The sequence below is a fragment of the Pan paniscus genome, chromosome 1 (assembly GCF_029289425.2).
Source record: "Pan paniscus chromosome 1, NHGRI_mPanPan1-v2.0_pri, whole genome shotgun sequence".
NCBI classification, from domain to species: Eukaryota; Metazoa; Chordata; class Mammalia; order Primates; family Hominidae; genus Pan; species Pan paniscus.
Window position 1 is genome coordinate 46,883,209 of NC_073249.2, and position 23,076 is coordinate 46,906,284.

General features: G+C 38.0%; 1 protein-coding gene across 8 annotated transcripts in view; it reads right to left on the bottom strand.

Moving 5' to 3' along the window:
- Nucleotides 1-23,076, bottom strand: part of PPP1R12B (protein phosphatase 1 regulatory subunit 12B) — a 242,178-nt gene that overhangs the window by 89,215 nt on the left and 129,887 nt on the right. For all 8 annotated transcript variants that reach the window (XM_008976627.5, XM_008976626.6, XM_003823009.4 and 5 more), the window contains 5 exons: nt 10,989-11,079; nt 6,302-6,505; nt 4,149-4,338; nt 3,949-4,061; nt 2,809-2,850 (listed from right to left, as the gene is read on the bottom strand). In XM_008976627.5, the coding sequence (XP_008974875.3) occupies nt 2,809-2,850; nt 3,949-4,061; nt 4,149-4,338; nt 6,302-6,505; nt 10,989-11,079 (640 nt within the window). The remainder of the gene's footprint in view (nt 1-2,808; nt 2,851-3,948; nt 4,062-4,148; nt 4,339-6,301; nt 6,506-10,988; nt 11,080-23,076) is intronic.

The following is a 23,076-nucleotide window of genomic DNA, read 5'->3' on the forward strand; positions in this document are numbered from 1 at the left end:
AACTCTGACTGGAGGCATAAGATAAAGATAATAACCGTTGAAGCTTCCTTTCTACCATTAAAATTAAATATTATTGGCTGGGCATTGTGGCTCATGCCTATAATCCCAACATTTTGGGAGGCCAAGGCAGGAGGATTGTTTGAGCCCAGGAGTTCGAGACCAGCCTGGGCAACGTAGTGAAACCCCATCTCTAGAAAAACTCCAAAAATTAGCTGGGTGTGGTGGCTTGTGCCTGTAGTCCCAGCTACTTGGGACACTGAGGTAGTAGGATCACTTGAGCCTGGGAGGTTGAGGCCGCAGTGAGCCATGACTACATCACTGCACTCCAACCTGGGTGAAAGAGCAAGACCCTGTCTAAAAAAAAAAAGTTAAATATTACTGCTCGTTGATTTCTATCTTTTCCATTCAATTCTCTGTCCTGAGAGGCAACCACTCTTCTGATTTCTATCACCATAGATTAGTATCACTTATTCTTGAGCGTTAATGATGAAACGTTTTAAGGTGATGGAAAAGTTCTGTATCTTGATTTGGGTAGTGGTTATATTGGTACATACAAGTGTCAAAACCCAGCAAACAGTATATTTAAAATCTGTGCATTAATTGTAAATTATATTTCAGTTAAAAAAAAACAAGATATTAGAGTCTTGGGAAGAGATAACTTTAAAAATAATAGATATTATCATTCTCAAGGAGTGGACTAGGTAAGAGAAGGAAGCCGGCATGACCTCAATAGCAGATATAGTTTTATTGAACTAAAAACCAAGAAAGGAAAGAGCTGCCCTGGGCTTCTCAACTGTATCCATGCTGATTAGCTAACAGCACCATTTCAATGGAATGCCCTCCGCTTTAACTGGCTCATTTGTTGTTGCAGAGCTGAGTCAACTGTACTGCCTGAAGGATGAAAATGGAGCTGGGGTAGAGAGGTGGTCATAAGATACTACTGACTGTCTTGAAATAGAAATGTAGGAATTTACACTAGGCCATGACCAGGCATGTGGCTCTGTAGGCCCATATAGACAATGGCATCATGCCTGCTAGCATTAGGAGAGAGTGCTCAAGGGAGAAAAACAGTTAAGAATTTAACTGAAAGAAATGAAACAAGCAAATATAAGACTTTTACAAAAAGGATGCCTCACCCTATGCTGATTCATTATCGGCCTTTCTTCCTGCACTATTGGCGAGGCTGGAGATTGGCACTTGGAATATATTTCTTATAGCAACCTTAGCTTATTTGCATAAATTCAAATGTACCAGTCCACAGATAATGGGCTGTTTTATTCTTTTTGATTCACATTGTTGTTTTCCTGACACATGGTAAACACTAGTAGATGCCTTATGCAATTGGATGTGTGGAGTATTTTTTAGTCTGACAAATGCCTTTCACATCAAACCGCAACAGTCTCTGCTTTTCTTCATACTTTCAAGTCAACAGTCCTAAAGTAAAATTCCCTAGGAAGTACTGCATCAAGATCATCTTAATTTTCCTTACTTGGTACCCTCTAGGCTAGGATTTTCCAGTGCCAAGAAGTTTAGAAAAGTAGAGAATAGAATTTTCACTGGCAAAAGACATTCTTATGACAACAAAGCCTTCCCTTTTGCAATTCCCTGGATTTAAATGGCCTACGTAATTCTGTATGGATAATGTTCCATTTCAGTACTCTATAATCTATAACTCAGATCCTCTGAGTTATATTTCCTGAGTTATATATGCTTTGAGTTATAATTCCCCAAAGGAACTTTCCTATATTCACTCTTCCTATCTCCAAAAGCCTTTCCAAGCCCCTTGAAGAAACTAAGAGTTGCTATAATTCATACACATACACACAGGCACACACTCGTGCCCCAAGGAACCTCTATATACTATTTCCACACCACATAGCTTGCCTTTATGAAGTAGCCCCAGCTTCAACCAAGGGCAGGCAATTCTCACCTATGTCACCGTTAGTCATTAAAGGCACTACTTTCTAGAAGGCTACTATTGTCTGTTTTGGATCTAGACAAAAATATAGGCAGATCAATGACAATATATTATTTATATCTTCTCTGCTAAAGATGAGTTAGATGTTAATTTTCAGTACAGGTTATACAGTATACTCTGAAAACATACTTCCAATAAGTTGTAGGATACAAAAGGTCATCTTTTTACATAATTTCAATAGAAAAGCGCATGTATTTCAATTAATTTAGTCAGAACCAAATTCCTTCCTTCTTGGAAAACAGTACTAAAAAGAAAACCACCACCAATCATGTCTGAGTGGCTTACAGGAGCCTGGAGTATCTTCAGAAAAGCTGAACTTAGGCCTTTCATGGCAGGGAAGAGTTGGATGTCAGGCCTTAAAAGGGCAGAGTTATGTAAGATGCCAGATGTTTAATCTTATCTCAAAGTCAAATATAAATGACTTGGGGACTGTCTGATGTTTTACATTCTCCACATTTATGTCCCTCTCTATTAGTGCAGATCCAAAAAGGAACTGGTATCACTCTTCACTTTTCATTCAAAGATTTCAAAGTACTTCATATAATCCAATAACATACAAGAGAGGAAATGATGGATCCTATAACAGTGTGAAAGACTGGCAGCAGGCATAGAAAAATGTAGGAAACTGCTTCAAGAGCACAGGCATTGTTACACCACATGAGAAAATAGTACCACAAACTAACACCTGCCCCATCTCTTAGAGGAATGTCTATCTCCAAACTCCTTCTCAACTAAAATCTGCATTAAGTCTTGCCCTTTCTTCTACTAAAATTACATACAAGAGCAAGACTGTGCTCTCAAGAGACATGCTTCACTGGCTTGTCACTTACCCACATTTCTTTGACCTCTTCAGAGCCATCAGTTTCATCCTCCTAAAAAAGAAAAGGGAAGAAAATCAAGAGGCTCATTGTCACAGACATCCTTGAAAGCAACAAGGTCAGATCCCATCAATTATGCATCTTGGCATTTCAAACATGGGCAATGAGAATTGACTTCCAAGTGATGCTCTGTTACTGCTACTTTTCACAGCCATCACAGGCAGGCAACTTAGAAATGTCACCTGTAGTCTAAAAAGTCAAATCAACCACAGTTGGAAAAGGGATATCTTTAAGACAGACAGACAAGACAGACAGACTTAATTTCATCTTTGTCAATACGTATCAGTCAATTTAGCCCTAAAACGATGAAATATTTTTATCTAAAAAATAATTTATAATGAACGACTATTACTGTCTCATTTCTTGTCTCACTGAATAAAGTGTGTCCAATTTTCAAAGGAGTCATTGGTAGGCAGGGTCGTCTTGTCCAAGTTATTGGCCACTTGTTCTTTAAAATGCCAATAACAAGGTTGAATGAGAAGGCTACAGAACAAGATATGGAAGAGGATGAATGGAACTACTGATTGTGTATTTGTAGTTAGTAAACATTGGCATATCTGTCTTTATTTTAAAGCCAAAGTTCATCTATTTTATGTTATTTGTTCCACTTTTTCTCTAAAACAGTAAAACTAAGTGAACTTGTATTACTTAGAGGTTTTAAGTTCCTTGAACTTCTTGTAGTACTCCTACAATATTTAGTTAGAATCTCTGCTCATATGTGGCATTAAGATATTGTTGACTCACTACATGACATTCAGGGAATATTAGGAAGGACTACTAAAACTCGACAAGCTTATTCACTTGTTATATTTGTTTATATGGCTGTTGTATATTTCCAGTTTTTTAATTCTTTGCCAATTATTTACTGAGTGCCTACCATGTGCTTAGCACTGTACTAGATACTGGGAATCTAGCAGGAACATACCAAATGAGTCCCACACTAGTTAGGTCTTTCTTCTCTTTTCCTCAGTAATACTTCCTGAGAAACTGCAAGATTCATGGCACCATGCAGGACTCTTTCTTTTAAACTCAACTGGAAGAATGGTGACCAAGAGTAATATGATATGCCTCAGCACAGACCAATCCACTTACATCCTTTGTCCAGAAATTGATGCCTGTGCCTCTTCGTCGTTCCTTGGGCCGCCTCCTCTCTCGGACGGACAGCCTCTTAGAGGACTGCTCATCCAAATCTGCTTCTTCATTCTCTGGCCAGAGATAAAATAAAGTATGAACTTTAAGAATCTGGGGATGTGCACTGTGGAGGGGCCTGTGTCTTTTGAAGTTCTACATACCATTTTTGTCCATTTCCTTTGCAGTTGTAGTGTTTGTGGTAGTCTTTGAACTCTCAGAATCAGGGACTGAAAATCTATTTGTCCATAGCAGGTGGGAACTGGTGTAGAGTGAGGGTCTTGACGTAGAAGGAGATGCTGGCGTGGTGGGTTTGTCTGGCTGAGCTGGGCACCTCAGGCGATGACAGATAGGCTGGAAATAATCCACAATATGAGATATTAGAAATCAAGTCCATCTAAAGAGTAAGGACAGCAGGTTTATACAAAATGTTTTTTTTCTATATTAAGGGGCTTATGAGTAGATGATGATCAATATTGAGTACCTGGTAATAGGTACTCAATAAATGAACTAAGCCAAAGTTAGTTAATTAGACAAAAAAAAAAAAAAAACAGCTGCTAGACTCCTACTCTGAGAATCCCATCATGTTGAGAGCAGTTCAAGCAAATTATTCATCAATTAACCAAAGGGTACTAGATAGCATTAACCATGTAAAATAATTCCTTTGATCTTGGAATGAAAATAAGAATGATGGCCTTTTTAAGATGGAGGGCTGAAAGGCAAGGTTTATATAGGGAAACAAAAAGATTAGGAGCATGAAGAAGCAGAATGTAGGGATTACCTGAGAACAGAGAACAAATGTGAGTATCCTACCGAGTTCTGAATACTCTACCACCTTGCCATAACCAGGCTTACTGAAACTTTCTAAAGTTCCCATTTTCCTTTTTGTAGTTTTGTTTTGTTGTTGTTGTTTTCTTTTCTTTTCTTTTCTTTTTGAGATGGAGTCTTGCTCTGTTGCCCAGGCTGGAGTGCAGTGCTGTGATCTTGGCTCACTGCAACCTCTGCCTCCTGGGTTCAAGCAATTCTGGTCTATTGTGGTCTTTTTTTTTTTTAAACCTGAGAGTTAGGACAGATAGAGCCTAACAATAAGCCTTAACTTGGTTTATGGAAGACTCAGAGATAGATAAATCCTTACTACACATTAAATTTATGACATAGAGATTGTACACATTTTTGTGATTTATAAAGACATATACAATAAAATGTAGTAAATTTGGAGTCAGAAAGATCTTTGTTCAAATTCTAGCTTCAGCATTACTAGCTGTGACCTTGAATAAGTTACTTAGCTTCTCTGGGCCATAAATTCCTCATCTATAAAACAGAGATAACACCTTCTTCAGAGAGGATTATGAGAATTAAATTAAGAAAATGTGTGTTAGGTGCTTAGAAGAATACCTGGTAATAGGTACTCAATAAATAGTAGCTTATAAAACAAAATACAAAATAGAACTTCAGTTTATGGAATCTAGCCATTCAGAGTGAAAGCAAGAAGGAGATACCTTTCTTCTATAACCACAGTGACCATAACATTTATCAGTCCAAACTGGGACACTTTTGAGAGTGCAAAGGAGGGGTAATGATAATTACACAAAGACAACAGTTGTAATTGGAACCATCTTAGGTAAACCAGGAGTTATGTTCACCCTAAATATAAACTTATACCTTTGACTACCAACTTCACTAGAGAAATGAAACATAAATCAAAACGTCCCTCCCAACAGTGACACTCAAGAGTGCTTTGTAAGCCCCTTAGGTTTATAAGAGTTTGAAAAACAATACACTAGTAGTTAAGAGAGCAAGCTGTGGAGTCAGACTGCCTATGTTCAAACTCTGGCTTAACCACTTCTTGGCTATGTGAAATGGGCAGATTCCTTAACCTCTGTGATTCAATTTCCTCATATATAAAATAGAAATAGTAATATTTACCTCAGAGAGTTGTTATGAGGATTAAATGCATTAATACACAAGAAGTACTTAAAATAGTGCCTGGCATAAAGTAAGCATGTATTGAGTAAAGTAAACACTCAATATATGCTTATATTTTTATTTGCATTTTGTTATACTATGACCTCTCCTTTTAGACTAGAAGGACATTTATTCAAAAGCATCAGTGAACTCTCAGAAGAAAAAAATGGTCATTTAAGGACCAACATCCTCTAAATTTTTGTCACACAGGTTTGCCAACTAAAGACAGCCATACTGAGTGAGTTGTCCATTGCAAGGTAGAACACAGCCTTTGAACTACCAGTGAAGAAGATACTTCCCAAACTAATTACCCTGCTTTTAGCACAGTACATGCCAGCAAAAATGAGCTCACCTCTTCATCCAGACTCCTGCCCCAGGGCTGCTGGCCCTCCCCAGCTTCTGTTGCTGGAACTGCTGAGGGCTCATGCTTCTCAGGGCTCCCCTCAAGCCCTTCAGTGTCTGTGGGCTTCTCACGAGGCTGCTCCTGAGCTTGCCTCTCTGCCCTCGACCGGCTGAATGTCCTTTCTGCTTCTTGAAGGTCTGTTAGGGTGACACCCTGGGAAAATATCACAAGATCAGGGCTGTTTCACACTAACCATGGAATAACTCTTGATTGATCAGGAGTATTCCCAAAAAGACCTAATAGTTATCAAATCCCAAAATGAAGCCCCTCAAAATGCATAATGAGGCCACTTTAAGCAATATATGCTTAAAATAAGCATCTCAGTGTACAAAGAACCCGGGCCTGAGTCTAGGTACATTTTAAATGTAATACTTTAGTTTTTCTAGTTTGATCTCCAGAAAATAGGTCAACATTGATGTCTGCCTGTTATAGATGTACTTTTCCCATACCAAATAGTTCTCAGTATCTTTATTTGAAAGGTCCCTACCCTCCCAAGATCAAATGGTTACCAACAGAGATTTCCTAAACAGCAGATACTGGGGAAAAAAATTCACTTAAAAAAAGAAAAACCTGGCTCAACAAGATGAAAATTCAGAGCTAGGCTACAATAACAACAACATAACCTCTTAAAACTCCTAGACTAGCTTTTCTCTAATATCAATTCCCAAGTAACTCTAGGAATCATATAGGGATATTCCAACAATTAATGTTCACCCCACAGTGTCACAGGGGCAGCAAGACAGAAGACAGGCAAATGATGACAAAACTACAGGAGAAGGGAGAAAAGGAGTTTAGAAAGAGCATGAGCAGATTCCAACTCAAGTAGTTATGTGCATGAGTCCTCAGAAGAAGGAAGTTCCAAAGCTGGAAGGTAGTTAGTTGATCAGGCACTGTATCCACAACTTGCTTCCCCTCCCCACTCCCAGATTTTTTACTATTAATTCATTTACTTACTCATTCTGTTAATAAAGAATTAGGTGTCTTTAGGCACTAGAACTACAAAGACAAATCCAATGGTTACTGTCAAGAACCTTTTAGTCTAGCAGAAAAGATGTAAGAAGACAGACAAGTATAATGAGAGAATGTAAGTATTAAAACAGAAACACAAGAGTATATAAGATGAATACCGAACACTGGGTTTTAAAGAGTAAAAAGAACTTGGGTAGGGGGAGGGAGAAAAGGCATTATAGGTAGAGGGATCTTGTACAAAGATACAGAAACAAGAGAGGCCACGGATGATTTAGGAATCTGTAGGTAACTTAGCAAAGATGAAGCACACAACAAAAAAAGGAAAGTTGGAGGACAGAGAGAGAATGAGGATAGGTGATTTTAGGAAAGCAGGCAGAGGCTAGGTCATAACAGATTTTGTAAGCTATGCTAAGAAGCTTAGATTTTACTTTCTTTGGGAGTCGGTGGTCCCTTTGAGAATCTCATGAAGACTACTGAGAATCTAATAAAATCTCCTCAAAAATTATGTACACATTTCAACGAGTTCAAAGATCTATTCAAGTTTTGACATGGACCTTCACTCCCTCTCTACTGAATCTTTCCCTCTAAGACGTTTCTATGTTCCTGTCTCTCCCACCTTCAATTCTATGCCCCTCTCCAGCAACTTCCCTGTCTTTTCCCATTCCTTCATAAACAAACTTGAAAGCATTCCAGAGCAATTTATCTTCCTCTATCATTTATTTCCCACTCATTTTTTTATTCAATAAATATATATTGATTTATTTACTGTATGATGGTGGAAAAGATGAGCTAAAGTATAGCCAGTCTTCTTTTTCACACCCATTAGGGTGGCTATTACCAAAAAAAACAGGCTGGGCATGGTGGCTCACACCTGTAATCTCAGCACCTTGAAAGGCCAAGGTGGGTAGATCACTTGAGGTCAGGAGTTCAAGACCAGCCTGGCTAACATGGTGAAACCCCGTCTCTACTAAAAATACAAAAATTAGCCAGGTGTGGTGATGGGTGCCTGTAACCCCAGCTACTTGGGAAGCTGAGGCAGGAGAATTGCTTGAACCCTGAGGCAGGAGAATTGCTTGAACCGAGGCAGAAGTTGCAGTGAGCCAAGATCACACCATTGCACCCCGGCCTGCGTGACAAGAGCAAAACTCCATCTCATAAAAACAACAACAACAAAAATATTGGTGAGGATATGGAAAAATTAGAACCCTTGTGCACTGCTGATGGGAACATAAAATGGTACAGCCGCTAAGGAAAACAGTATGGCAGTTCCTCAGAAAATTAAAAATTGAATTACCATATGATCCAGCAAATTCCATTTCTCAGTATATACCCAAAAGAATTGAAAGCAGGGTTTCAGGGAGATATTTGTATAGCCATTCTCATAGCAGCATTAAACAGCCAAAAGGTAGAAGCAACCCAATGTCTACTGACAGATGAATGGATACACAAAATGCAGTATCCATAAAAGGCTGAAATATTCATCCTTTAAAAGGGAGGAACTCTGACACATGCTATAATATGGATGAACCTTGATAACTATGCTAAGTAAAATACGACACAAAAGGACAACTACTATATGATTCTACTTATTTGAGGTTCCTAGCATAGTCAAGTTCATAGACAGAAAGTGGAAGCAGCGTTGCCAGAGGGAAATGGGGAGTAATTATTTAATGGATACAGAGTTTCAGTTTTGGAAGAGGAAGAAAGTTCTAGAGATGAATGGTGGTGATAGTTATACAACAATGTAAATGTACTTAATGCCATTAAACTGTAAACTTAAAAATGGTAAAACTGGTAAGTTTTATGTTACATATATTTCACCACAATAAAACAAAACAAAAAAACAGTTTTGGTCCTCTTGGGGGTTACATTCTAATGGAGGAAACAGACAAATAATCATCAAGTAAAAATAAAGGAAGAATACATGACCTACTTTGGGAGAGTCAAGGAAGACAACAAGGGTGTTTTTGCTGCCATATATAATGTCTCTTTTCCAGTGGTAAAATTTGCTACTTGACCTCTGTAGTATTTAAAACTGTGGAACTTCTCCTTTTCACTGGAAATGGACTTTTCATTCACTTCCATGCTGCTACTATTTTCTGATTTTCTTTTCACCGCTCCTGCTGCTTCTTTTCGTTCTGTTTCATGGGCTCATCTTTCTTTGCTTCTTTCAATAACAAATTCATAGCCTTCTCTCCATTCTCATTGCCATTACAACTTGATTTCATACCCTTGTAATTTCCTGGGACTACAATACAACTTGGACTACAATACAGCTTCCTAGCAAGTCTTCTTGCTTCCAGGCTTGGCAAACATACCTCTACCTACCATTCCCATCAATTATCTGCAGGGTGATTTTTCTAACATATAATGTAGACTATACCATATTCCCTTAAACTGCTTCAATGACTCCCTCAGGGATTCCTTTTGTAACATCTTTATTAAAATACAATCCTCATATCATAAAACTCACCATTTGAAAGTATACAATTCCTTGGTTTTTAGTTTATTCACAGAGTTATAAAATTATCACATCTAATTTCATAATTTTCATCACCCCAAAAAGAAACCACATACTCACCATTCTGCCTTCCCCCCAGCCCTGGCACTAATCTAATTTCTGTCTCTTTGGATTTGCCTATTTGGGACATTTCATATAAACGGAATCATATAATATATGGAGTGTTTTGTGTCTGGCTTCTTTCACTTAGCATAATGTTTTCTTAAGGTTCATCCATGTTGTAACATGTATCAGTACTTCATTTCTTTTTATTGCCAAATAGCATGGATTTATCACATTTGGTTTACCCATTCATTAGTTAATAGACATTTGGCTTATTTTTACTTTTTGGCTATTATGAATAATACTATTACAAACACCTATATACAAGTTTTTATATGAACATATGTTTTCATTTCTCTTGAGTAGAACTGCTGAGTCAAATGGTAACTATGTTTAAAATTTTGAGGAATTGCCAAACTCTTTTCCCTTAGGGATTCTTAAAATGTAGTAGGGATATAGGGATGTATAGGGATTCTTAAGGTCTTTAAGCACAAGTGGAATAATTAATCTTGTGAAGGAAAAGAGATAAACCTGTTCTAAGCCTGGAGGAATATTGGTGAGAATGGGTAGATGTAGCTGTAAATTCATTTGGTTCTATGTAGTATAAGATTCAACACAATGAAAGCTTTTAAGACTGGCTGGAATAGGGCAGTCATTTTCATGTGTGTGTTTTGCTTTGTCTTGTTTTTTTGAGATGGAGTCTCGCTCTGTCGCCCAGGAGGGCAGTGGCGCAATCTTGGCTCACTGGAACTTCTGCCTCCCAGGTTCAAGCAATTCTCCCACCTCATCCTCCCGAGTAACTGAAATTACAGGCATGCACCACCATGCCTGGCTAATTTTCATATTTTTAGTAGAGACAGGTTTCACCACGTTGGCCAGGCTGGTCTCGAACTCCTGACCTCAAGTCAGGAATGCTCCTGGTCTCAACTCCTTGGCCTCCCAAATTGCTGGGATTACAGGTGTGAGCCACCACGCCAAGCCGTGTGCATGTGTGTGTGTGTGTTTAAATCAGCAGTTGAACATGGATATTGCAGTGTGTTTTGATTGTACCTCCAACAGAAGGGTAGATACACAAAATGACATTTTAAAAAAAGCCACACTCACTTGAGTAGACCTTCGTGTCTGCCGAGCTTGTCTGGAGCGTGCTTTCCGTAAAGACTCTGCTTCCTCATCCCGTACAGGAGTCAGATAGGACCTGCAGAGAAAAAAAGTAATAGCAAAAGCAAGATCTTTGCTGCATATACTTGAGGAATGACAAAGTGTTTCCACATATTGAAGAGATTTCTACATTCTAGGAATGAACTTAAGCAAAGTCAAAATGACAGAAATGCTATCAACCATCAGCAAACATTACAGAATCCAAGTCATTACAGTAGTTCCCCCTTATCTGTGGTTTTGCTTTCTGTGGTTTCAGTACCCATGGTGAACTGTGGTCTGAAAATATTAAATGAAAACTTCCATCAATAAACAATTCATACATTTTCAATTGTGCACTGTTCTGAATAGCGTGGTGAAATTTCATGCTGTTCCATTCTGTCCCTCCTGAGATGCAAATCATGCACTGTTGTGATATCACGGTGTTTATGTTCAAGTAATCCTTATTCTACTTAATAATGGCCCCAAAGTGCAAGAGTAGTGATGCTGGCATTTTGTTATAACTGTTCTATTTTATTATTAGTTATTAGTATTATTGTTAATCTCTTACTGTGCCTAATTATAAATTAAACTTCAGCGTAGATATGTATTTATAGGAAAAAATAGTATTTATATAGGGTTCTGTACTATCTGTAGGTTCAGTCATCCACTGGAAGTCTTGAAAGGTATCGTGCGGTGGGTCACGCCTATAATCCCAGCACTTTGGGAGGCCATGGTGGGAGGATCACCTGAGGTCAGGAGTAGGAGACCAACCTGACCAACATGCTGGAACCCTGTCTCTACTAAAAATACAAAAATTAGCCAGATGTGCTGGTGGGCACCTGTAATCCCAGCTACACAGGAGGCTGAGACAAGAGAATCACTTTAACTTGGAGGCCAAGGTTGCAGTAAGCTGAGAATGCACCACTGCACTCCAGCCTGGGTGACAAGAGTGAAACTAGGTCTCAAAAAAAAAGAAAAAAAAAAAAAAAAAGAAATGTATCTCTCATGGATAACGGGACTATTGTGTTTGTAAATGTATTACTGTTCACACAGAATCATGTCATCTGTAAAATGAGAATTTTATTTCTTCTTTCCTATCCTTCCAATTTTTATTTCTTTTCTTGACTTAATGCTTTGGCTAGGAATCTCTAGGACATGCTGAAAAGCAGTGATGATAGTAAGTTTTCATTCTCTGTAATCCTGCCATCAAAGAGAATGCTTTCAGCATTTTTTCATTAAGTGTAATGTTTGTTGTAAGATTTATGCAGATACCACTCATCAAATTAAAGCAATTCCCTTCTATTCCTATAGAAAATAGGCTAAGAGAGTTTCTCGTTGTTGTTTTTTAATCATTAGTGTATGTTGAACTTTATCACATGCTATTCTTCCCCATATATTGAGATGATTGCTTTTCTCCTTTTTTCTATCAGGAAGGTGAATTACATTGAATAATTTTTGAATGATAAAGCAACACTGAATTCTTGGGACAAGCTCAACTTGGTCAAGATGTACCATCTTTTTATATAGATTTTTAAACATATTCACTATTATTTAGTTTCGAATTCCTACCACATTCATGAAAGAAATTGGCTTATAATTTTCCCTTCTTGTAATATGCTGGTCAGCTTTGTGAATTAAGGTTATATGAATTGCGAGTGTTCTCTACATGTCTATTTCTGTAAGAATTTGTGTAAGATTTGGGTTATTTCCTCCTTAAATGTTTGGAAGACTTCACCAATCAAGTCATCTGGGTTTACAGTGTTCCTTGTGGGAAGGTTTTGTTTTTTATTTTTGAGTCTTACTTCGTTGCCCATGCTGGAGTACAGTGGCGTGATCATAGCTGACTGTAGCCTTGATTTCCTGGACTCCGGCGATTTTCCTGCCTCAGCCTTTGCAAGTAGCTGGGACTACAAGTGCACGCCACTACGCCTGGCTAACTTTTTTTTATTTTTAGTAGAGATGAGGTCTCGCTATGTTGCCTAGGCTGATCTTGAACTCCTGAGCTCAAGCAATCCTCCCACCTCGACTTCCCAGAGTGCTGGTTTATAGGTGTGAGCCACTGTGCCCAGCCCCTATGGGAAAGTTTTAAATAAAGGGTTCATTTCTTTAATAGAGTTAGGCTTATTCAAATTTTGTTTTGGTAATTGTTTTTTAAGAAATTTTCTATTTTGTCTATATTATCACATTTAGTGGCATCAAGTTGTTAACAATACCCTTAGAATATATTTGTTATTTTAATATCTAGAGCAGTGGTTCTCAAATTGTTTTGGTCTCAAGATCCTTTAATATTTTTTAAAATTATTGAGAACCCCAGAGAGCTTTTGTTTATATGGGGATTAATATTTATCTTACTAGAAATTAAAATTTAAAAATTAAAAAATGTATTTATTAATTTATTTAAAAATAATAGCAGCCAGGAGCAGTAGCTCATGCCTGTAATCCCAACACTTTGGGAGGCCCAGGCGGGTAGCTGGCTTGAGCCCAGGAGTTTGAGACCAGCCTGGGCAACATGGCAAAACCTCGTCTCTTCAAAAAATACAAAAATTAGCCGGGTGCAGTGGCACGTGCCTGTAGTCCCACCTACTCGTGAGGCTGAGATGGGAGGACGGCTTGAGCCTGGGTGGCAGAGGTTGTAGTGAGCTGAGAATATACCACTGCACTTCAGCCTGGTTGACAGAGCCAGACCTTGTCTCAAATAATAATAACAATAATAATATTAAAATAGCCCTAGATAAGATGGAGTGATGTCAGCAGGATGGCCAAATTGAGTTACCTAAAGCCCATCCTCTCCACAAAAAGGGACCAAAACAATGAATAAACAACGATATTTCAATTAAAATGACCAAAGAAGTACTCGGGGGAGCACCAGGGGAACAGCAAAATCCCTGTGGAAGACAAAAGTCCAGGGCAGCACCATAGAGAGGGGAGCAAGGTATTCTGCTTCTGCCATACTGTCTCCCCTACCAGGATCAGCCTGGAGCCAGAGGGGGCTTCTTAAGGGAAAAACGTAAGCTGGAGATCACCAGTGATCCCCATTGCTACCACAAATGCCAGAAATTCTTGCTATAGGAGAGTCCCTCTGTCCTCACAGGCCCTGAATCCAGTTTGGAGAGTAGAGTTCATACAGTTAACTTTGCCTAGAGTAGGAGCTCACCTTGAGCACCCCCTGCCCCCCACCCTCACATCCTAAGCTGCTGCTACTCAGCACCATCTTGAAACTGAACCTACTACTAGAATGTGCCCTTCCCTGTAGTCCAGTACAGGAATGGACTTTCTCCATTCCTGTAGCCCTGCCATCACTCTACCATGTTCACACAGGCGCCTGTAGCACTACAATCCTAGCTGCCTGAAGCCTAGCCAGATGCAACAACTGAGACCTCTGCACTTGAACCCATGTGGCACACTACCCTCCCAACCCCAGGAACAGCCAAACCTGCACAGGGGGGAAACTACCTAACTGCTGGCCAGTCCCTTCACCGGTACATACCTGCACTGCACAGCTAGCTGGCCAGCTGAACCTATGCACACCCACATCCAGCCCAACAACCAGTTCTACCGTGGTTCCATCCCTCAGACCGCTGCAGAACCACCCAGCCCTGCTGTGGCCACACACCACTGTGCCTGACAGCCAGTCTAGCAGCAGCCCTGCCCCAAAGACAGACCACTGCAGGGTTGTGTGGCCCTGCTGTACCCATGCTTGGCCTGATAGTTGGTCAAGCAGCCACCCTGTACCCCTGGATTTCTCAGGAGAAATCCTGTAGGCCAGGAGAGAATGAGATGATATATTCAAAGTGTTTGGGGGAAAAAAATGAACCTGTCAGCCAAGAATACTATATCCAGCAGAGCTATCAACCACCAATGAAGGAAAAATAAAGACCTTCCCAGACAAGCAAAAGCTGAGAAAAACCCATCACCACTAGACTAGCCTTACAAGAAATACTTAAGAGAATGGTATAACTGGAAATAAAAGATTATAATTATTTTCATGAAAAGATGTAAAAGTATAAAACTCACCAATAGAGGTAAATTCATAAATCAAATTCAGACTAGCCCAGTGATTTAATGGTGCTATGTAAGTCTCTCAGTCCTCTAGTACGAAGGTTTAAAGTCAAAATGGTCAAAACCCGTGACAGTTACAATTAGTAGCTAAGGAATACAATCACAGGTAAAAAAGTAAATTACAGAAACAAAAGAGAGAAGTCTAGAGTATTTTAATGCAACCAAAGTTAAGTTGCTATCAGCTTAAAACATTCTATTATAAGACTTTTAATGTTAGCCCCATGGTAACCACAAAGAAAGAAAGAAATTACTGCAGAGGCACAAACAAGAAAGAGGAAGGAAACAAAGCTCAGCACTACAGAAAACCACCAAACCACAGAAGTAAATAAAAGAGGAAGAAAGGAATGAACGATCTATAAAACCACCAGAAAAAAAAATTTACAAAATAGCAGGAGTAAGACCTTCTTTATCAATAATAGCCTTAAATATAAATGGATTAAATTATCCAATTAAAAGATATAGAGTGGCTGAACGGATTAAAAACAAGACCCAACTATATACTGCCTAAAACAGACTCACTTAATCATTAAAGACAAACATAGAATAAAAGTAAAGGGAGGGAAAAAGATATTCCATGCAAATGGAAACCAAGTGAGCAGGAGTAACCATGTCAGATAAAACAGACTTTAAGTCAAAAACTGTAAAAGAAGACAAAGAAGGTCATTAGACATTGATAAAGGGTACAATTCAGCAAGAGGATATAAAAACTATAAATACATCCATCCATCCAAGACCAGAGCGCCCAGATATATAAAGCAAATATTATTAGAGGTAAAGGGAGAGATAGACTGCAATACTATAACAGTAGGTGTTAAATGTAGTGAACTCCAAGTTTCTCTTCAAAGAATCAGTATGCCAGTATATTCAGCTCTCTTATTCTCTATTCTCCATTTTAAAGCTTAACTTCCTGGTTCTCTTCACCCTCTTGCCTCTAGCTTCAGTAAACAACCCCCTCCTAGCCTCTATCACCTGCTCTGTCCTGAGTCACCCCTGGTCACCTGCTCTGACCTGAGTCATCCTGAGTCACCTGTTCTGTAACCGTCGTTCCCACCAAACTACTCACTGGGATTTTGGGCACAGACTTCCTCTGTTCCCTCTGTCAGTCTTTCTCTCTTTTTACATATACTTTTTGGGCTTCTCTTAGAAGCTCTTCCATAGGTTTATCTTTCCAGTTCTCTATCTTTTGTAATTTCTTGTTAATATCTTAGCCAAGATTGCGCCTACTGCATTCTGGCCTGGGCGACAGAGCAAGACTCCATGTCAAAAAAAAAAAAGGTGTTCTTCATAGAAATAAAACAAAATCCTAAAATTCATATGAAACCAGAAAAGAAAAATGAATAGCCAAAGCAATTCTGAGTGGAAAGCTGGAAGCATCACACTACATAACTTAAAAATATACTACAAATGTATAATAACAAAAACAGAATGGTACTGGCATAAAAACAGACACGTAGACCAATGGAACAGAATAGAAAGCCCAGAAATAAATTGACACACCTAAAGCCAACTGATTTTTGACAAAGGTGCCAAGAACACACATTAGGGGAGAAACTGTTTCTTCAATAAATGCTGCTGGGAAAGTGGGACATCCACATGCAGAAGAATGAGAGTAAATCCCTACCTCTCACCACATACAAGAATCAATTCAAAGTAGATCAGAGACTTAACATGGAAACCCAAAACTATGGAACTACCTAGAAGATAACATAGGAGAAATGCTTCATGACATGGGGCTAAGCTAGGATATTTTAAATAAGACTTCAAAAGCATAGGAAACAAAAGCAAAAATGGACAAATGAGATTGCAACAAACTAAAAAGCTTTTGCATAGCAAAGGAAACTATTAAACAGAGTAAACACACAACCTAAAGGATGGGAAAGAAAATTTGCAAACTATACATCTGACAAGGAGTTAATATCCAGAATATATAAGGAACTTAGCAGCAAACAAAACAAAACAAAAAAACCTGATTTTAAAAATGGGCAAAAGACCTTAACAGACATTTACTTCTCAAAAGAAGTCATACAAATGGCTAATGAGTATATGAAAAAATGGTCAACATCACAAACCATCAGGGAAATGAAAATCAAAACCACAATAGGTACCATTTCACACCACTTAGAATGACCATTATCAAAAAGACAAAAGAAAACCAGTTTTGGCAGGGATGTGAAGAAAAGGGGAACACTTACACAAGTTGGTGGGACTGTAAGCTAGTACAGCCATTGTGGAAAACAGTATGGAGGTTCCTTTAAAACGTAAAAATAGAACTACCATATGATTCAGCAATCCCACTACTGTGTACACATCCAAAGGAAAGGAAATTAGTATATTGAAGAGTTATCTGCATTACCGTGTTTATGGCAGCACTATTTACGTTAACAAAAATATGAAACTGAGTCCTCAAAAATGGAAGAATGGGTAAAGAAAATGTGTATATCCAGAATGGAACAGTATCCATCCATTAAAAAAAAGAATAAAATCTTGTCATTTGCAACAACAAAGATGAACCTGGAGGATATCAGGTTAAGTGAAATAAGCCAGACACAGAAAAAAAAAATATTGCATGATCTCACTAATATGTGCAATTTAAAAAAAGGTGGGGGGAGTTGATATCATAAAATCAGAGAGTAGAACAGTGGTTACCAGAGACTGGGGAGGGAAGAGGTGAGAGAAGGATGGGGAGAGGTTGGTTTATGGTTCAAAGTTATAATTAGACAGGGGGAATAAATTCTGATGTTCTATTGCAGAGTAAAGTGACTATGGTTAAAAGCAAAATATTGTATATTACAAAATAGGTAAAAGAGATGCTTTTGAATGTTCTTACCACAAGGAAATGATAAATGCATGGATGATGAATATACTAACTACTCTGATTAGATCATTATACAACACAGATATGCATCAAAACATCAAACTGTACCTCCATAAATATGTAGTTATGTGTCAAATAAATTTTAAAATGAAAAAGAAAATAATAGCCCTAATACATTTTAACATCAATATTATTTTTTATTAAAAAAAACGATATCTTCCAAAACAAAAAATTAGAAGAGTGGCATTGTTTTACATTTTCATAAATTTCTTTAATGTTGGCTTAATAGAAGACAGTGGGATCCTCTTATCTGTTTATGCAGTCAATATATTGTTTTGGTTAAAATATATAAAGACTATCTAGTCTTGCACAAATACATAGTTGGAAAAGCGAGGAGTATTGTGATAGCTTTCTCAGATAATCGGGAGATATTTTTCTTTGATACTACACCAACACAAGTGGTGGTTAGTTACAATGTGTACTCTAAAACAGGGGTCCCCAACCCCCAGCCTGCACACCAGTACTGATCTGTGGCCTGTTAGGAACCACGCTGTACAGCAGGAGGTGAGCAAGTGAGCATTGATGCCTGAGCTCTGCCCTCTGTCAGATCAGCCACGGCATTAGATTCTCATAGGGACGTGAACCCTATTGTGAGCTGCCCATGCCAGGAATCTAGGCTGTGCATGCCTTATGAGAATCTAACTAATGCCTGATGATCTGCAGAACAGTTTTACCCAAAACCATCACCGCCCCCCACACCCCATGCCCCCACCAGTCTGTGGAAAAACTGTCTTCCACGAAACCAGTCCCTGGTGCCAAAAAGGTTGGGGAACACTGCTCTAAAACATATTAATAGATTTTTCATATTCTGTTACATTGAAATCCTTTGGTCTATCTTGTACTTTCAAAGAATCTTCTTAGTCATGCGTGATTTTGTAACATATCTTCATTAGTTATTTGTAAAATATTGGTGCATTTGTAAAATATTGCTGCATTAAGCAGATCTTCCCAATATTGACATACTACATTATATAATAATAGTAAAAATAAATTATTTAATATCACCTTTGATCTTAGAACAGTCTTTAAGTATTGGGAAGCTGTCAATAATATTACTCACGGTGGCATATAAGTTTTCTAAAATTCTAATTTCTGCTTGAAAGTTTAAATTTTTAATTGGCAACAAATACTCAATGGGTTGACTTTATTTTCAAGAAAATGTCTGCCAAATTACTCAGGTATGAATAACCATTGTTTGACCATCAGTAATGCTTTGAAGTAAAAATGGTGTTCTGTGAAAAATGAAGCTAGTTTCTGTCTTCTCTTGGGACTCCAATCATTTATGTTAGACCTTACTGGCCATGTTCTACTGATTTATCATGCTTTTTCTGCATTTTCCATCCTTTTATCTCTCTGTGCTTCATTCTGGATATTTTCTACTGTCCAATCTTTCAGTTCACTAATCATTTCTTTAGCTGGTCTACTACTGCAAACTCACCAACTGAGTTTCTTGATTTCAGTGATTTTTTGTTTCTAGAATTTCCGCTTGATTGTTTTTAACAGACTGCAGTTCTCTGGTGAAAATCTCTACTTCTTATCTACTTCCTGGAACATATTAATCACAATTATTTTAAAGTCTATGTCTGATAATATCAGTATCTGGACTTGTTCCTATTGTCTATTTTTTCTTTTGGTCTTTTGGTAACTCTTATTTCTTGGTATGTATGCTAATTTTTAAAATAACATCAGGCATATTTAATAAAAAAAATGTAGTGAGTGATAACTCATGATTGTTGTTGCTACCCTTCAGAGAGGATATTTTTTCCCCCGGCAGTTAGGCTAAGGAAGTGGTTCTTAAACTTTCACTTGTATCAGAACCACTCTGAGGGCTTATGCAATACAAATTTCTGAGTACCACACCACCAGAGGTCCTGATTCAGCAGGTCTGGTGTAGGGGTTTGATAATCTGCATTTCTAATTAGTTCAGATGACACTGCTGGTCTGGGGACAACATTTTAAGAACCAGGAGACTAAGGCAAAGTACCTTAATCCACTTTGAGACTGAGCTGATTGGAAGCTAGGCTTCAGTCTTTTCAAGGGCTGGTCTATTTCTGGTAAGCCCTTAGAATGTAGCCCTTCAGTGGTTCTAAATCAAAGTCTGGGGTATCCGCTAGGCTCTCTTTCTGAACTCCAATCATTCCCTGAGTCCCATGAGACTACGAAAATCTTGTTCAGTTTCTCAGGCTCATAGCCACTGCTTTACTAATCAGCAAATACCTCAAGGGGAAAAGCAGAGCCAAATGTTGGGTTTACCCTTTTAAGGTTTCCTTCTCTCCAGGATCTTGATCCCTCAAGTTCTCACTTGCTTCGTAACTCTCAAGTACCTTCAAAAACTTTTTTCTTATATTTATCCAGTTTTTTCTAGTTATTCTCAGTGGAAGATTTTACATAAACAAAATATGCCACAGACTGAAGCAGAAGTTCCCAACCAGGCAATGTTTTTAATACTCATATTTTTTCCCTCAAGGTAAATTAGTAAATTGGAATTCCAATACGTGTGTCAATATGCTATAGTTTGGTAGGTTTGCATATTTCCTTAATATATTCCTCGCCTCTGAGTGAACTAAAAAAATTAAGTCCCAAAACTAAAGCTGTAGTCCAGATACTGGAATTGGTGAGAACTAACTTCCCATGAATTTCTGTCTAGATTACCAGCAAACCTACTCACGTGTTATTTCTACCTGCAAAACATACAGTATCACTATTATACTGAATTCTTGATCTTTATCTCTTCTTTGCATACAGGACAGAAGGCACAGTGAAAGAAAAAGGGCTCCCTTATCCTACTGCCTACTCTAGAGAGTTTTTTTGAATGAGAGAAACAGAGCTCATAAAAACCTGGTAGGTAAGATCAGGAATATTTTACCTGACTTGGAATCTTAAATATCTGAAATCACACATGTGAAATCACACTGCTTTTTTTCCCTAGGGGAAAAAACAGACAAAAATATGAAAACAAAAATCAACTAAAATTCCACCACATGGAGATAATCTCATTTTTATTTTACTGCATATAAGTCCAGATTGTATGTAAATATATACTATACAAACTATATATAGTTTTTTATAAACTATAAAACTATAAAAACTATATACTAAGAATATCACACATATTATTCTGTAACCTGTGTCAATATATGAGAGTTTTACTATTTAAGAAAAAAAAAATAAAAACAAAACCCATAAATTCTAGTACTTGAACTGTAAATGTTTTTGAAGGAACATTTTCATTCATTTTTCTTTATCTCAGATGGGCATTCCAAAGATTACAGAAGTAATGTGCCTAACTTATAGCTGCGTTGAGGACATACTACGTTTTCAGTAGAGACTAAGTCCTTCTGTAACACTTTCTAAAATCTAGACCAGCTGGTCAGCAAACTATGATCTTGGGCCAAATCTGGCCTGCAACATTTTTGTAAATAAAGTTTTATTGGAATCACAGAGCAGAGTTTAGTAACTGCAACAGAGACAACATGGCCTGCAAAGGCCAAAATAATCACTATCTGAACCTTTATAGAAAAATATTGCTGACCCCTATGTAGAGCAAGCCCTCACTCCACACTCCTTGATTTTTCTGAGAAGCATTGCAGCCATCCATGAATCTGAATGCTACAGGATTCTTCATTGCTATGCAAAGAAGACAGATACAGTCTCACAAAACAGAAATAAAAATAATGGAAGCCATGGCTTCTCATCTATCCCCTCGCCTTCTGGCATCCGGAAAAAACCAGGCTAACACTCACAGTTTAGTAGCATGGGAAGGAATTCAGATGCCAAAGTCCTCTTATTACCATCTCTATCTACTATGTTTCCTAGAGGGCAGGAAGAATTTTTCTTTGTATTTGTTATGATATTGAGATTACACAATCAGTGGCATTCAAATAATTGATTACAGAGAATTAAGCATGACTTCAAAGATACACTTTGTACTTTGTCACTAAAGTTTATACTGCCCCTTCACACACTATAAATGGACAAATTCTGCCTCAAGAAGTTGTTTTGGGAGACTTGCTTGAGCCCAGGAAGTCAAGGCTGCAGTGAGCCATGATTGCACCACTGCACTCTAGCCCAGGGTGACAGAGTGAGAGCCTGTTTCAAAAAAAAAAGAAAAGAAAAGAAAAAGAAAAAGGAAGTTGTGCAAAACATCCAGCAAATCACCAGTGAATATTTTAAAAGTCACAATAAATAATAATAAAAGACCTAAACTGTCTTTTGACAGGTATAGTGTAGTGATAAAGTACCCTGGCATAAAAATCATACTGCCTGGGTTTGTACCATGGCTTCTCAGCTTACTTGGTAGGTGATTGTGGATAAATTATTTAAGCACTCTATACCCAAGTTTCTTAAACAATGAAGATATGAGCAGTTGTAATAGATATATACAGATATATTAATAGAGTTGTGAAGATTAAATGCAAACCCATGTAAGGCACTTAGAATAGAACCCGGCACACGTTTGCTGCTACTACCATGACCAGAACTACTATCATCATGACCAACACTCTTACTACATTATTTTCATTGTCATATTAAAAGCTCATCAGTAATAATTTGGAAAATAAAGAAAGGATAGGTGTGCTACAATATTCATCACATCTTAATCAAAGAGTTCCCCTTAATTATTTTTACCAGGTATGGCTAACTCATTTGGAAGAGGACTTAATTCCCTTGAAATATTCTCCATGAAGGTTCATAGGGTTACCTAAGTAAAATAAAACTACTCCAAGTAGAAGAATGAAAAAAGAAATAATCATAATTTCCAAGGAGAGAACAATGCTGCTTTCTCTAGAATGATAACAAAATAAATTTTGTCTGGAATCCAACGGGAAATTGGGTTTTGAAGTAGCTTTAGAGTCCTATACCTCAAATCTGTTGAGGACAGAATGGTATTTAAACATGTTCACTCCAAACAGGAAAGGAACTAAGTTGAGTATATAGCTTTTATAGATGTCTCTTGTAGTATATGTCTTACTAAAAAAAATTTTTTTTTTTTTGAGACAGAGTCTTGCTCCATCTCCCAGGCTGGAGTGCAGTGGCGTGATCTCGGCTCACTGCAACCTCTGCCTTCCAGGTTCAAGCAATTCTCCTGCCTCAGCCTCCCGAGTTGCTGGAACTACAGGC